Below are 17388 nucleotides of genomic sequence, written 5' to 3'. Positions count from 1 at the left end.
ATGTAAGGTTTCTTCCATTCGTTGCGAACCGTTTGCTTATAAGGTAAATTACCATGAAATTGTTCAGTGTCCCCCCACCCCACTATAATCGTGGTATATTATTATGATCATTATTTTTGTACAGTATCTGTATACTTCTGTTGATGGCTTCACCACAAACTTCTTTTTTCTTTGTATCTTTACAGAAAGAATCTCATTCTACGTCAAGTAACGGATGGAGTTCATTTTATACAACTAATTTATTCAGGCGACAATCAGCTCCAAGACTGTGAGTACATTAGACAAAAGCGAATTGTCCATGAATTTTTGGATACATTCAAAGAAGATGTGGAACGAGCAAGAGGTGCTGAGAAGATGGAAGAGGATGATGACGATGACGATGACAATGATGATGATGACATCGACACGAAGGACAGTTCCTCAGTCAAGGATGTATATGACGACACAGCCATTCCCGAGTTTCGGAACGTGACTTTCCAAATCCTGGACAACAGTCCGTTGCCAGATGATCTTCAACAGTGGCTGGACTATCCAGCACTCAAGCAGCAATGCAAGCAAAACCACCGAAAACTTAAAAAACTAGTCAGAGAGAAAGAGCATGGGACTGAAGAAGAAAAGCAACAAGCCAAAGACCAGATTGAAAGGTAAGTTAAAAGAGAAACATGTTTCACTTATTTTCCTTCCTTTCAACAAGTTTTATATCTGCCATTTTCTTCCTTCATTCATTCGCACTTCCTGTTTTCAAAGATTATTCCGTGGGAAGATGAACATATTAAGAACGATCGTGAGTTCTGTATTAGTTTCTTTAATTTGTATTTCAAAGAGAACTCCACTCAAAGAAACAATGTGCACGAGTACATGGACATTGAATAATAAATTTAATTAGGACCGTGTATATATGGCTTGAAAAATATACTGTGTGTTAAAGTAAGCCTGCACTGTAAACTTATAGTAAGAGGTGTACCTATGGGAAATTAAAAAAAAAAAAAATAAAAAAATAGGAATTTGTCTTAAAGAAGGAAGAAACTAGGTATTATTTTGTGAATAACATCTAGTGGTAATGCAACAAATTTGGATTTCATAAGAGGGTATTTGTTCTGTAGGTTTTAAACTAAAATTTTAAATATGAATTCAAGGTTTAGTTGTTCGCAGGCGACTCTTGAAAAAAGTCGTCCGTAAAAAAAAAAAAAAAAAAAAAAAAAAAAAAACTTAAAACTAAGGTAAGAAAACTTCCCTAATGTTCTAATTATTGTATATACAGACTAGTACATTAGACAAGTTTTCTTTATTTAGCCCTAGTTTAAAGCGATACAAATTTAAATTTTACCTATGTGACTTTCCTCAAAAGCCGCCATTGGTTACGTCATACGGATATAGTGGAAGTTATATTTAGTAAACAAAAAAATCATTGGATCGTGTTCAGCGTTGAATCCTGATATTTTTCTTAATGATCATTATTTCTCTCTTCACTGCTTAAAAATAGTGAGTAATTTAAAGATATTAAACTCTGTTAGAGACAGTAAAAAGGATCACGCTTATAAATTTCAATTTCGTCCGGTAGATGTTAGTAAAGAAACCAATAACTGCTCTTTAAAAGATATTTTTGTATAGGCCAGTTATTTGTACGCACAATTTATGACGTCACAAGTGTCAGACATTCATATTTCTGCCAATCATGAAAGTTCTCGAAAGCACTGATGAGTTCGTTTATTGCGTTTTTGTATGTACTAAGTGGCTCACTTTCCAAAATTAATGTAGTGTCGGGTATTGTTGAGTTGATTACAATGCAATGATACGTATGCTTCTACGGAAGAACGAAGCGAAGCATTGCATGAGGACGATAAAAGGAAACTACAGTGAGACAAATGTCTGAATTCAATGCTGGACATGTGACATCGTTTAAAAAAAATTAAAATATATTATATTAGTCATTTTGTCTTTGTACAATTATTAAATTTTTGTATATATTTTCTTGGATGAGTTACCAATATCGAGCATGCAGTAAAATTTTCCAAATTGTCTTGTTTGTCGGAAACTATAGTTAATATTAGCTTTTAAAAACGAAAGTATAGCTTGTGATATTTTGCTATCTGGCATGCTTCGTGTTTTTGGAGATCAAGAAAACTAAGAATTATGAGGAATACGATTTTTTTTTTTCAAAAGGGGCATTTATGAAGTTATGTATGAAGCTAGGAAGTTTATGAAGTTAGGAAGTTTTTTTTAAAAAAAATACAATAAAGATGCATGAATCTGATACACCGTTATGTTGTTTGTTATATAAATTCTAGCGTAAAATTTTACTTGCCATGTCTGTTTTATATGTGATTTCTATTATGCGATGTAATGCTATACTTGTATTATGTGTATGTCTGAATGTTAGTATCTATTTGTGATATTCATGTGCCAACATCATACGTTATAGCCTACATATTGCACCTCTATTTTTATATTTCTGCACGGCATGTTCAAATCGCTTTACTGGAAGCACCCATGGTAGATCCCATTCCCCATAGTAGATTTTCATTGTAGTTTCTTTTTTTATTATTTTTTTAAAGGAAAGCATTTTAACGTTGGTTTATGGTAATTACTTGTAGTCTCTTATTCATTAGTTTTAGTGGTTTAATGATTTGTAATTAAACCCTTCCCTTATTGATAATAAACTTGAATTAATAATATGACTAGTTGTTGTTATATAGGAATTCTATATAATTTTTATAGAATTTTGTAGTTTATACGGTATGTTAAGGCGTTACTTGCAAGAACCAAAGTTGCTGAAATGAGCAATGCATTTTTCAACTCTATTTATTAATTCGCTGCTGAGTTGTGTAACTGAGTTTTAAGGACACGTTTTCAAAAATTGTTTACAACTTTTTCTTTCATATAGTTTTCCTCGATGTTAACATTAAATAAGATCAAATTGAAATACCACTGATATATTATAATAGAACATAGTGTAGGAAAGATGTTCTGTTACGAAGTAAAAGAAAGAAAGATCAGATATAAATGAAGGGTTAAATATAGTTCTTGGACCTTGCGGTAAAATATTAGTACATATGTATTTCTATTTAAAAAATCAAAATAACTCTGAACCAATTAGATCAAATGCAATAAATATTAATATTTTATACATTTTTCTACAAGCAATTAATATTTTTTTTCTACAAGTTATTTAAATAATTGGGACAGTGTAAAAATTGAAATGTATACCAATTAGTTGGAATGCCAATCTACGTTTCTACGTAACTCTTAATTCAGTGCTATAAATCATTTTATTTCTCACGAATCTTTATTAATGATCTGCCACAACTCTTAGTGCTTTAGGTTCCTTGCTTGCCGTTTCAGCAGCTTTGTTGTGTTTGTAGTGTTTTTTCTTTCGTTTTTTTTTTAAAACTAGTGTAGTTTGTAGTTTGCGTTATTAATCTAAATGATACGAATAATTCGTAAATCGGTACCTAAGGATCTTTTAATTTTTTTTTTAATATCTTAGTTATGCTGGGTCTGCTAACCTGAAATCAACTTATGGAAAGCTTGAGGAAACTTGGCTAATATAGCTTATTTGAAAAAAAAAAATTACAAAGCAAAAATTAAACAAAAGAAAAACCGCGCTTGAATATATGATACGAACAGCTTAAAATTTACTTAACACTTTTAAAAATCGTGATTGTACGCATGGTGTACATCCGTGGCATTCTGGGATTACTTCCATGCATACGGGTGTACAATTTGCCACATTTTACAAGTCTTTCTTCATGAAAACTTTGCGAAGGCTGTGTTTCTTTTCCTCTGCAGGTGCACCGTTGTTCTCTTCAGACTTTGACATATCTATTTCTTTTCGAATGTTGACAGTTATTATCTAGTCTTCTCTTCGGTGTGTCTATTTTTCTTCTTGCATGGTGTGCGTGTGTGTGATGCCTTTTTTTTTTTTTTTTTTTACTACAAGTGTGCTTGTCTGGGCGTTTTTTTTTTCCTTACCATTATACTGTACTTCTTTTAATATCTGTTTTGTTCTGCTTAGTAATTTCTAACAGAGTTTCACAAATCATTTGATAACTAAATGCACAAGCAAATATCTAAACAAAGCAAGCTGAATATTATGTCTTTTCTGTACATTTTATTACAAATTTAGCTACTTTGCTACGAAAATGAAAACTAAGAAGACTTGGAAAATAAAGAAAGACTGATCACGTGTCAAAATCCATACAGCTTCTTCAGAGATTTTCTCGATGCATTAACAGTATAATTTTCAAAATACAAACTAGAAGGAACTGTATCAAAATTTAAAACATTTAGGTCTAGTGCTTCGTAAATGTTATATATTTTTTTGTGTATGTTTATATTGTTATTTGTATACCATGATATTGAAAATTGTATTTTTGAAAAAGTGACAAATCAGCTGCAACACTCTTATCTAGACTATCTGACCACAAAGAATACAGTAACATAAAGTTGAATCTTAAATGGCTTTTGTTTTAGTTACAATGTCTGTTGAAAGAAATAAGCTCAGAACATTGCTAAATACCTCGACATTTAAAAGTGATACAACTTTCAGCACTACCAGTCTACCAAATTACCAGGATCTACAAAATTATGTTTAAAAAAAGAAGAAAAGGAAAAAAGAAAGAAAGAAAATTGAAACTGTTTTTTAAGTCCACAGCAATTCTATAGCTAAGAAAAAGGAATTGTATGATACATTAAGAAACTCGGTAGTGTCGAATATCAGTCTTTCTTAAATAACCCAGAATCGTTAATCTATTTCATAACCTGATAGCTGTAGTGAGACAACTCCCTAAATTCTGTTGGCTCAGATAGAGATGTTAGATAGCTTGGTCAGTAAACTCCAAGATTTTACAGATTCCTTGTGGCTAAATGGTCGGTTTTTCACGCTGAGGGCTCAGGTTTGATTCCGACGGGTAATGCATATAGTTCGGATTCCACATTAAAATCGTAGAATCATATCTCATATAGCATCGAATCTGAAACGGATTGCTGAAGTTAAAAAAAAAAAATCGAAGGTTTTTTTTCACTGATATGTTTCTTTTTGGAGTTCATGCCTTTTTCTCTGTTATGTTTTTTTATTATTATTATTATTATTCAACATTAATTTGCTGAATGCTTGGGAGCGCTGAAGGTCTTAAAAATGGCGTGATGTGTTAAATCGTTAAGTACTAAAACACATTTCGCTCATCACATTGGAAGAGCCTGAAGATGATGTTTCCGTATACAATTGAGTTTATAACTAGTTTATTGCTTTCGTCCAGTTTTATTTTGCAATTCCGTTTATTAGCTTCTACTTCAGAATTGAGATTTAACAAAAAATAAATAAGAGAGAAAGGGAGAGAGATTAGGTGTTTGGCAATTTCTTGTGGACATAATGTGTCGTATTTGCATTCACAAGGAGCATACATGGTGACATAAATCACTGGTAGACATGTTTTGACTAGCTAATAAGTTTAAGTATCTTGTTGGTTGCGCGTAAAAAGTTGCTAGCTTGCTTGTTGCTAAATCGAGCCTTACATCGTTGTAACTGTGACATGACTGCAACACAGCATAAAATAGAAAAGAACGAGCTTCCATTTGGCAGAATCAACGTTAAAAAAGAAGTGTGATTTCAACGAAAATATATTGAATCAAATATAATTATTATTATGAATGGACCTTCTTTACTTGAAGTGCCTGAACCTTTTCCATTTTTTTGCATCAATGTTAAGTTCACTTTGATATAGGAATCTACTTAATATTTTAAAACTACATAACATTTACTTCAGACTTGTAATAATAATAATCATAATAACAATTACAAATACTAAATTCGACCGCATTGGCTTTTCCGTTCAGCATTTTGCCATTTTGACTTTAGTAACATGTCAACAAGCGTAAGAATTAAATTATTCAGTAACATTGTTATATCATATATATGGGGGCTTATAATATTAATTTGATCCATCTTGAATTTTATATGATCAATAATTTCCAAATAAAGCCCAATAACCTTGAAGAAAGATACATAAATAAACTGTGGTTTTTAATTTTCTGATATATGCTGCACAAAGAATTTTCATGATCTGTAAGATATGGAGAGACTCATTAAAGATATTTTTCAAGATAATTATAATTTTCGACTTTCGTTAATCAAAAGTCTGCCCTTATTTAAGGGAAATAGGGTCGAACTAATCTTGAAGAATCCACTAAATATTCTAACTTTAAATTGAAATTCCGATGCAATTCATTGAACAGTCAACCGGATGGATCTTTGTACGTACAAAGAGTACATATGAGTGAACATCCATCATTTAAAAAAAAAATATTTAGAAGTCATTAAACGTGTAAAACTGTAGAAACTTCCAATTCAGTTTTTTGTTGCTATATGCGTATGGTTGCTAGAAACTAGAAATGGAAGTTCAGCACCAAATGCTTGATATTTTGTGATTCTAGGCAATAACGTTTCGAACACCATCTCAATCCAAATTCAAGTCCCTTCCCGCTTCCAAGCATTCATTAACTTCGGAGCTTATTTTAATTCTCTGGCATAGTAACATACCAGAAATATATATTTATATTACACCAAACCTTGTTGACTCTCTTGTAAATATGCTCGCAAAGCACAGAATTGAGATGTATCTTTATAGCCCAAACACTAACATTGTAAACTAATTTGGAATCAGCGTCTGGACTAAGAAGTAAGCTGCGTGCCAATACAAATCAACCACAGTAGGAAAGTAAAGTTATATATATTAGGGATTTAAAACCAGCTATCAGCAACCACAAACGAAAAGGCAGATAACTGGTCGGAAGTGCTTGTATAAAGAAAATTTTGTTGGCCACAATTAAAAGATGACCTAGATGGAAGTCTTGTAAATTAAAGAAAGGGGTCGTCAGAGGAGCTATTAGAACCGCGCCCATGAAGGTTAAGCAGACCTTGATGTAAATCTCTGACGGAGGCCTCTCATCTGAAGATGCTCCTTGGAGACCAATTATAATCGTACTTGTTTCCGTTTTTATCAGAATTAGGAAGCCTATTTTTTTTATAAGAGAGAGAGAGAGAAATTTAATATTTACATTATCTAATATTTTGTGATATTTCACAGCGTTTATGAAGAAAAGCACCCAGAATCAGGAAATGTGCCTAAAGTTTTATCTTACAATTAATAAATCCTAAATTTCACCTACAGATTAGATAAACACACAAAAATCGTTTACGTTGATAGATGATGGAAGGTACATCAGAGTCCAGAGTCGAGATTTTTATCCATGAAAGCAATCAATACTAAACACACAAGCTATTACTATAAATACGTATAAACATACATATATGCGATGTGTTGAAATATCGGGTAGACGATATGATCTAAAGAATTCAAATGGTCAAATTCCTCTTTGACTTTATCAGACGAAGTAACTACTAAGAAAATTTATCAAAAGACTAGACAGATGCTCAAGGTCGAAATGAAAACAATATTATTTTGTGTTCAGTGCAGCTTTAAGATGCAGAATATTAATTCATTTGTTCTTGCAGGGTGGCTAACTATCTAACTTCGAAAATTAGGAAGATCTGTTCTAGATCTCTGTTTGTATTACCGAGTTATAATTACATGCGGTATAATCAGTAAGATATAATTACATGCGCTACAATGAATGTCGTGACAACGATTTAAAGAGTGAGAATCGCATCAACTGTTCTTAGGGACCCCCCCCCCTTAATTATCTTCTGCCCGGGTATGTGATGATATTCGAATTTTTTCCACCGGAAATATTTTCAACTTACTATTTGTTTGTTTTATATGACACCTGTTTGACCAAGAAAAAAATATGAATGTTACGAGGTACATTTGCAGTAATAGCGAAAAACTGCTTTGACGCATTGACATTATAGGGTATCCGAAATACGCACACGAAAATAAACTCAGTTTCTGGTTCAAATAAGCAAAGGAGCCGTAATGAAAATAGCAACAAGGATTTAGTCCACGTGAAATTGATGAGTGTTTGACGTGACTTACTGAAATTTTATTTACTACAAAAATTGAAAACCTTTCCCTGATCGAGACTCAGACACTATGATTTGTATCATTTTAAGACTTTGTACTGAGCTTGTTTCATGACGCTTGACGTCTGCATGGATTATACCTAAGGAAAATGACAACATTGCACGTATCTAATTCTCTGTCTGCGTGACCACCGAACTTCATTCCTGGCACTGAAGAAAAATTAACGAAATCATTATAGCCGTTCTGGTTTTCCTACACTGTCCGTCTGTACCTACGGGTGGGCGTAAGAGACTACTCTATGATAAGACCATGAAATTTCAAATGAAATTTTTTCTTTGTCGCTCGAAAATAACTAGTCACGTGAAATGCAACCTGAGTTACGTATAAATACAAGTAGTTAGATAATTTGTAATAAAATGTATAAAAAGAAAAATCACGGAGCTTGCTTTCGAAACATTGCAGAAAATTCTGTAGAGATTTTGTCCTCTCCTTCTATTTTTGCAACAACATTATTCTGTACTACCTTTCTTCTGTTCTTCTGTCTCTTTCCAGCAAAAGAAACTGAAAAAAAAAAGTTATTGGTTTCATAATCCTTGTTTTCATCTCATACAACATGGCTTGCTGTTGTGTCTGCAAGAAAGTTAAAACAACAAACATCATCCAAAAAAGAAAACTTGGTTTTTTAGCAGCTGTTTTTCGAATTTTCTTCTTTGGTTTCAGGTCTAAACGGAGTGTTATACAGGCGTTTTCTTTTCCTGGTACTCGCTGGTGCGGGCACATGACAACAGCCGAGAAACAGTATCAACTTGGTGCACATTTCCGCACCGACCGCTGTTGTCGTCAGCATGATCACTGTCCTCATATCATCGAAGGACTCACAAGAAAATATCATCTGTTGAACTACCGCCTTTTCACAGTCAGCCATTGTGGCTGCGATGAGAGGTAATGCATTCATTCTGAGACATGTTCCAAAGATAGAAAGAAAGTCAAAGAAAAGGAATTTTCGAGTTTCCTCCTGCTGTCTATAAAGAACAAGGAAGTACAAGTTTGCTACATGCTCCAACTCACAAACGGTCACTGAAATTTTAAAGTAACTCCTTCGCTCTTCTTATTCAAAGAAACTAAAGTATACTGAAGCAAGTATATTTTAAACGTAACACAGAGATGTTCAAATGTCGTTTCATTATGATGGAACATCGCCGTACTAATCCTGTTTTACCGTTTTCTTTCCAAAACATTTTGCTTTTCTAAGGAGATAAAATTCACGAGAAAGAAATTTGTCAGGATTTTTCATCAATCATTCTTCTTATATTAGTATTAGTGAACATTAATCAATAATGTTTATGTTGCTGCAGACTTTTATAAAAATCACTGCAACTGAATGGACATGAGTGTTTCTTCTTTTGGATCCATGTCAACAAACTACGATGCTTTAGACACGTGTTCAGTTGGTCCTTTTTATGTTAGGAAAGTCATTATCAAGCATCATTGTTTCAAACCTTCTATTATATTTTCTTTGCCACGAGAGGAACTTGAACCGGGTAACTCGTCAAACAATTTTGTGCTCATCTACCAACACTAGCAGGTACTTGCTATATCCTAATCTTAGCAACGACTGTTAATTTTTACAATTTATTTCAAATCGCATACTTATCATTACAGAAATAAGTTTCTGAACAATGAAGTATCAACAAATCTATTTGCATTTCTTTTTTTTTTTTTTTTTTTTTTTTTTTTTTTTTGTAAGGATGAAGATCAGGCAGAAAGAAACTGCAATTGAAATAGCTGATCTTACTGTTTGAAATTAAATAGTTCTTAATGTAATCATTACATATTTCAGAAAACATTTCCTCTTCAGGCTTTAAGAAAATAAAACTTTTCTACCATTTATTAATTACATAAAAAATGTTAAGTGTTACAGAATCATGACTATGGTGTAGGCCGGTTTGCAAGTTCGTGCATGTAGCATCCTTTCCCCCTTTCAGGTCAGCAGGTAAGTGTTGGATCCATGTAAGGATTAATAGAATAAAAATATAGATATACATAAGATAAACAAAAGTCACAGTGTCCGGTTGCCCTTACAGAAAGAAACGGGACATAATGGACGTGTTTCGAGTCCCAGGTACAAAATGGTGCGGTAAGGGCCACACCGCTGATAAATATTCCCAACTTGGAGGCTTTGGAGGTGCAGATAAGTGCTGTCGTGTCCATGACACAGGCTGTCGCTTCTTCATACCAGCCTTCGATGAGAAATATGGGCTGTTTAATTGGAGAATAAGCACCATCATGCACTGCTCTTGTGATGAAAGGTAAGTACCAGATATTTCTTTTGCTTATCTTTGAGATTTCTACTCTGAAGTACTCTTTAAATCAGACTACAGTTGACTACGCCAAATTCCGATTCAAATCCATGTCAACCTTCTTGACTAAGTAGCTAACTCACACGCTACTTTTATTAGTGAAAACCCAAGTTGTCGTTCAAATTATATTTTGAACAGTAGGTCATTCAAGGTCGGTATTGAAAAAAGAAACTTTATGTTCCAATCAATTAACCGATCTCAATTTGCATCACACTGCAGGGTCTTGTTTCCTCCAACGATATAAATCCGTTAATCAATTGTTAGGCAGTCATTGGTGTTAGTCAATATTAGTCTATTGAGTGTGCGACTAGATGCACTGACGCAGGAGCTGCTTCTAAATTATTTTGTACGGAGGCTTTCCTCACCTCGAAGCCAAAATTAAGTATATAATATCAGGTTGTCTAAAAAGTATTGAGCCTTTGGAAGTCAAAATTGAGAATACATTCATTGTAATTTGAAATGAACATTATAAAACGACACACGCACCTTTTATTTAATGATCCGACATTATTTCGGCAACACCATCATCCCGCCGCCATAGAATTTCTGTGGTTTCGGATAAAAAAATATGACATTTGGTTTTCACAGGCCTCCTTTGAGACTAACTTAAGACAACAACAAATGATAGTCTGATGGTGCTAAGTCCGGGGTTATATGGTGGATGCATTAAAATCTCCCAGCCAATTTCTCTCAATTTCTGACAAGATGTACACGGTTTGGCGTTGCCAATGTGGTATACGATACCTTTTCTGTCGAGACATTCCGCCCACTTTTGAATCGCTAGGTACATTCGCGTTAGTTGTCGATAGTACAGGTCCGAGCCTACCGTTGTGGCTGGCAGCAGCAGCTCATGATTCACGATGTCTTTCCAATCCCACCAAACACACTGCTTAATCTTCCTGTGCTTCAGTGTGGGCTTTCCCATAGATTGTGAAGCTTCTTCTCGTTTCGACCACGTTCTTTTTCGCACATTGTAGTCGTAGTTTATCCACTTTTCATCACTCGTGACCAACCGCTTCAGAAATGGCTCGAGTTTGTTACGTTTCAGTAGAGATTCGCAGATAGAAATTCGATCGAGTAAATATTTTTGCATCCGATCATGTGGCATCCAAACATCGCGCTTCTTTTTATAACCAGCTTTCTTCAAGTGATTTAACATTGTTTGTGATGGGTGTTTAGGTCACTGTTGATGATACATGCCGATTTTTCTTGACTTTTGCCAGAATACCATCCACTATTACTGTGATTGATCGCCCACTGCGAGGAGCATCTTTGACATCGAGATTACCATAACTAAAGCGACTGAACCACCTTTCAGCTGTTACATTTGATAACATATTTTCTCTATAAATAACACAAATTTCACGGGTCTTCGGAGCATTTGTACTTTTATCGAAATAAAATGTGTAAAATGCAGAGCAGTTTTGCGGAAGCCTTATTCATTTTTAATACCTTATGTCTAATTAGAATTCAAATACTTTTTTCACATCTACTAGCTTCAATTCTCTGCTGTCGAGTGGCGTTAGTCCTGATTCGCTGCGATACATATACTCTGAAATTCGGGACACTAACGCTGTCTCGTAGGTAAAAAAGGCTCACTGCTTTTTAGACTACCTGATATAAAACGAAATACATGTTGACAATCTAAACTTGTTACACGAATCCGGCAACTAGCAACTGAAATATCAATATTCTGAGTTTTGTTAAAGAGCTACTAACATTAATATTTCTACAAACTCTCAAGAATAATACGTTCAAAAGATTAATAATGCTAGTACTTAAAAGATTAATGCTAGTACTTAAAAATACACTGTCACTTGTAAAGTCTATAATCAATAATGTAATAAAACTTGCAAATAAGTTTGTTTTTATTTGCGGTTTCCATATCGTTTTAGTGTGAGTGTTACTGCCTACTGTTCACCTATTATTAATATTGTTTTCATCCGAATGATTGTCTGGGTCGCAATACTAACCTTATTTTATTTTATTTTATTTTTTACGATATATTTTTAATCTTTTTTCTTGAATTACTGCAACTACCTTGAAACTATTGGTGTCGCTGACTATGATATATATGTAAGGAAAGAAAAAACTGCAAAGAAAGTACATATTCTTCAGAATTTATCGCTGGTAGTAAACGACAGTTGTTCAACCGGAAGGTGTCAAAGCAGCCTTATCTGGTTTCCACCCTGCTAACGTTATCGTCTCTCTTTTTTTTTATTTTTCTTTTTGGTAACCATAGAAACGGGTGGCATCATAACTATGCTATGAAAAGACAGAAATGAATATACTTTTGAAACAAAATAAGCTCTTTTTTCTTCTTATTTCCATTATTGTTGAGTTCCCTTCCTCTCTATTTTATATCCGTGTGGGTTAACGAAACGCACAGGTAATAATTTCGCGGTATTTTAAAACGGATGGTATAGTTAGTATGTCATAGTGTGACGTTTTAAAGTGTCAGCTACTGTGTGATGACAAACTCGTAAACGAAGTTCTCCTTCCGTGGTTAATACTCGATACTAAGACGCTTATTTACGTGGGAATTGTAGACGTTACAGCTATTTCGTTGGAATTGCTAAATCACCATTTCAGACCTTCGTAAATAGGACCTTAATAAGTTTTCAAAACTGGTGAAAAGTAGAATTAAAATGCAGATTACGTTTCTCTCAAAGTTGCCTCACTTTCAAAGTTAATTCTTGCAGATATGAACAGAATAATCACTGTCACAGAATAAGCCTAATATAACGTATGAAAATGCATTAAAGCACTCACAAAAATGTATCAATTGATGCATGAATAATTTCTTTTGTATTTCATTTAATTATTAGATCAACTATGTGCTAGTGAAAATTGCTAAATTTTATATATTTTAAGAGACACTATATATATATATATATATATATATATATATATATATATATATATATATATATATATATATATATATATATATATATATATATATATATATATTAAATCAAAAAATCAAATATATTTCAATCAAAAATTTTCTTGTGAGCCTTATAGGGCCTACCTGGAGAAGTGTAGCCAAATTCAAATTATCACTTAACTCAATACGATGTGCTTATTCCGTAGAAAATACGAAAACTCAATTTAGTGGCGGTTCAAAGATTTTCTGGCCCCTGATCGAAAAGCTAATTATTGGTGAAGATCGCAATCTTTTGATGCATTTTTTGATCATTCCTAAAATTTTTGGCCAAGATCTCAATCTTTTGATTCACTTTTTTGAATCATTGCTAAAATTCTTGTTGACTGAAATATATTGGATCTTTTGGTCCAAAAATATGATGCTTATCTGTTCTTCAAATTTTCCTTTGATGTATTTTGTTTTATATTATTATTATTATTATTATTATTATTATTATTATTATTATTATTATTATTATTGAACAGCATTTTTCTAATGAGATTTTCCCAAATTCGTTCTCTTAAATTCATATTAAATAAATGAATTGAAAAAGAAGATAATTGTAATTTTTGTGTTTTGTCGGATTTTGAATTATGAAAATATATTGTTAGCGTGTTTAAGAAACAACACTAGATATTTTGAAACTACAACTGCTATTCTGTATATTTGTACGAATGCTGTTGATTTGGCGTTTCATTTTCCTTCCCCTGAAAGCAAAACTTTAAGGGTGTTTCAACAAGTGTCGCTTTGTGATGTTCTTTCGGAAATGTTTACATGATGCAACAAGGGGTCCTAAAATTTATGAATGGGTGCTTTTATTTTTCAAATGGGATTTTTCAAGACACTTGATATACCTAGAAAATGAATGAATATATTTATTTTATAGGATGTATACGTATATAAAACACTAGCAGCGTTCACCCTGCTTCGCTGCGGTCACCCTGGAACGCAATAAACTTTGTTACTTAGATAATTTTTACTTTTTCGCTTTCAAGTGATATGACAGCGTTCACCCCGCTTCGCTGCGGTCACCCTGGAACGCAATAAACTTTGTTACTTAGATAATTTTTACTTTTTCGCTTTCAAGTGATATGATAAAAACCATAGAAGATTGGAGTAAATGTTAACATTATATCGCCTGTCATTTATGTTAACCCGCCGAGTGACACGGTCATGTGGGTTGCATATAAATACGGTTAGATTTAGCTATGATGAGCTAACAAAGGATTTGTACGTTATGGACACTTGAATGGTCAATTATCTCAAGACACTGGTAATTGAAAATTAAAGTGATATGATAAAAACCATCTAGGGTCCAAATCTTAATAACCCCCCAAAAATGAAAGAAATTGGTTCAGCCGTATTAGCGTGATGAGCTAACAAAGGATTTGTACGTTCTCTTTTATATATATAGATAGTAGAAAACTGAAGCAGATCTTGATCCCTATTTCAAAAGTTAGTGTGGCTAAAGTTACAAAATAATGTGTAAAGAAAATACATACTTGTGTCCCGACGCTTCTTTGCATTAAATTTCAAAAATTTTCAGAACATGGATTTAATTGTGGATAACTTAGCTGTTAATATTACTAACTATAAACCCGATAATATGAATACGAACCAGATTCGAGTTCTACTTTAACATATTTAATAAATGTTTCTTATCGATGAACTGTTTCTTGGTCATGGCACACATTTAGATGAAAGAAACCAAAATCAATAAACTTTTTTTAAAAAGAGAAATTCTAAATTCTTTGCAAGGTACTTACCACATATCACTCGACATACTGATACAGATATTTATAAATATTTAAAAGTAAGGTAATCCGGTATATTCACTACAGTTACTACACCATTGGACTACAGTTTTCAGACAGCAATTTCTAATTTATTTTTGCTGTACAACGGTATGAATTTGGCATTCCAATAACAAAAGTTCAACCAGTTAGGCAGTCATTCGAAAGACCAAAGTGTAAACGTTTGTCTCCATCATGATGTAATAAGTTTCGTGGAGACAATTTACCCATGTTAATGAAGCTGTTATGTTTGCCATATTATTAGATTAAGTATATTCAAATGAACATTTACTGCGTAAATAAAACCGCGAATTCTAATATGTGACGTAAGTTTGTCATCTTTATAATGTCAAGGTCATAGTATCACTGAACTTGAAGATGATTTTGTAAAGGATAAATAGTATTGTCTGGCGTATTCTTCTTCTTGGCGAATTCAGTTTACTTTTCATTTTACCAAGGCAACTGTGGAAATTACTAATGTCTTGTCAACAGGAACGAGAACTTTACACAAAATATACAAACGTGAAAAAAAAAAAAGAGAGAGAGACAGTTAATGAAAATGCAAAGAAGATGTCTGTAAAACTGAAAAGGGAACAGTAGAAGACAAATGCATGAAGTACATGCTAAGTAATTTGGAGTAGTATTTACAAAACCTATATAAACCCTTCTCGTTTCTTTCGTCTTTTTTGGCATTTGTATTTGTTCATTAACGTGAATGTTAATTATACTTGAAATTCTTCTTTCTAAGCCCTTTTCAACTTCTTGTCTCTGTTGAATCAATGTACGAGTGGTCTGCGAGCATTGATGTAAACGAAAATTATTACTAAGAAAATATTTTTGTTTTACTTTACAAAAAAATTTTTAAAAAGTTTTGACGACTACGTATTCTTTTGTATAAAGTATTTTTTTTTATTTTCTTAATTTTAAATTACGAAAATGAGTTTTTCTTTCAAACACTGTCTGTGGAGAAAAGTTGTATTCCAGAATGATATATTTATAGTTAGGTAAACGTTCAACTATTTTTCGTATCTTCTCAACTATCCTTCTTTGCCGATGAAACATAATCTATTATCTTCTTAAATACTTTTCTATGATCGTATAAGTAAAATTATTGTCTAAAGTCTGCGATTACTTCACGTGAAGTTTTTCATGAAGTGTCACTTAAAGATTTTGTACTAGAAAAATACTTAGCTCTAGCATCAAGTGGGAACTAGGAGCTCTTTGTGTGCAATTAGCTAAACGTATTTAAACTGATAAGTTTTTGTTTCACAATTAGGAACAAAATTCCGAGTTCAAACCTTGCGGTCGTCGGCAATTTCAATTGAAGATTCTCCTTAGTCCAATCAAAATGCTGAGATGATACCTTTAGCTAAAGATTCTAGCTGACTTCCTCAGAAATTTACTTCTGATTTTCCGTAATTAAACTTTCTGATATAAAATTACCTCGTGGCTATATATAGATGCAACTAATAATCTGCTTCATATGGCATGTCTTTTTTTTTTTTTTTTTTAATGAACACTAAAAACATTTATAATTGTGTCTCACAAAAATGCCAACATCTGCTAATTGAATTGGCCCTTGGTTTCCGTGATACAATTGAAGTCATCAAACGCTGATTATGATCAGTAGATCTACTTTGAGGGTGACAAGTATGAGAAACTAGATGTGTTGGCGATGCGGGATTCACCCACCATCGCAAGAACGATTGAGGGGAACCTGAAAGAGTCAAGTAATTCCAATGGAATTCGCGATATGCTGACCATACATCTCTCAATTTCGAACCGACGGCTGATCGGTTTAAGCTGGAGTTTCTCAATCTGGGGGTCGCGATATATATATACAATTACAAGGATTTTTTGGGGGGGGGATTTCTTATTTTGATAGACATATTTTTATCAAAATAACGGTTATGCGACAAACATGACTAGTTATATTCGATTTCATTCATTCTAAGAAGCGTGTACCCTCTGTTTGTGAAACCAATCAATTAACTAGTCTGGGTCAAGCTAGGTGAAGCAATATCCCGTTGGTATACAAGTTTTGATTCCTGATAAACAAGTATCATATCAATATAAACAGCTTATTACATAGTGCATAGCTTTTATATGAAAGCTGCTGCGATACACACAGTACGTGACAAATATAAACAATATGATAAACTACTTATGATGTTGGATTATAGTAATTTATAATTTATATTGTATACAGTTTAAGAAGTTATATTCATCTTGTTAATTGACGGTCTTCTTGCAGTGTTTGGAATAATAATATTTATAATCGTTCCCCGTTTTAGGAATTATGTACTTCCGACCTTTAGGCTTTC

The 17388-nt window shown here is 33.0% G+C and overlaps 1 protein-coding gene across 1 annotated transcript in view; it reads left to right on the top strand.

Moving 5' to 3' along the window:
* LOC145660912 (uncharacterized) overlaps window positions 1-17388 on the top strand; it is a 68228-nt gene that overhangs the window by 23725 nt on the left and 27115 nt on the right. Inside the window, exons 2-4 of the mRNA XM_081726346.1 lie at window positions 186-644; window positions 8703-8924; window positions 10067-10291. Coding sequence (XP_081582472.1) covers window positions 186-644; window positions 8703-8924; window positions 10067-10291 — 906 coding nt within the window. The remainder of the gene's footprint in view (window positions 1-185; window positions 645-8702; window positions 8925-10066; window positions 10292-17388) is intronic.

This window comes from Thermobia domestica, chromosome 9, assembly GCF_964235325.1.
Source record: "Thermobia domestica chromosome 9, izTheDome1.hap1.1, whole genome shotgun sequence".
Taxonomy (NCBI): domain Eukaryota; kingdom Metazoa; phylum Arthropoda; class Insecta; order Zygentoma; family Lepismatidae; genus Thermobia; species Thermobia domestica.
This window is presented reverse-complemented; position numbering and strand designations above follow the sequence as displayed.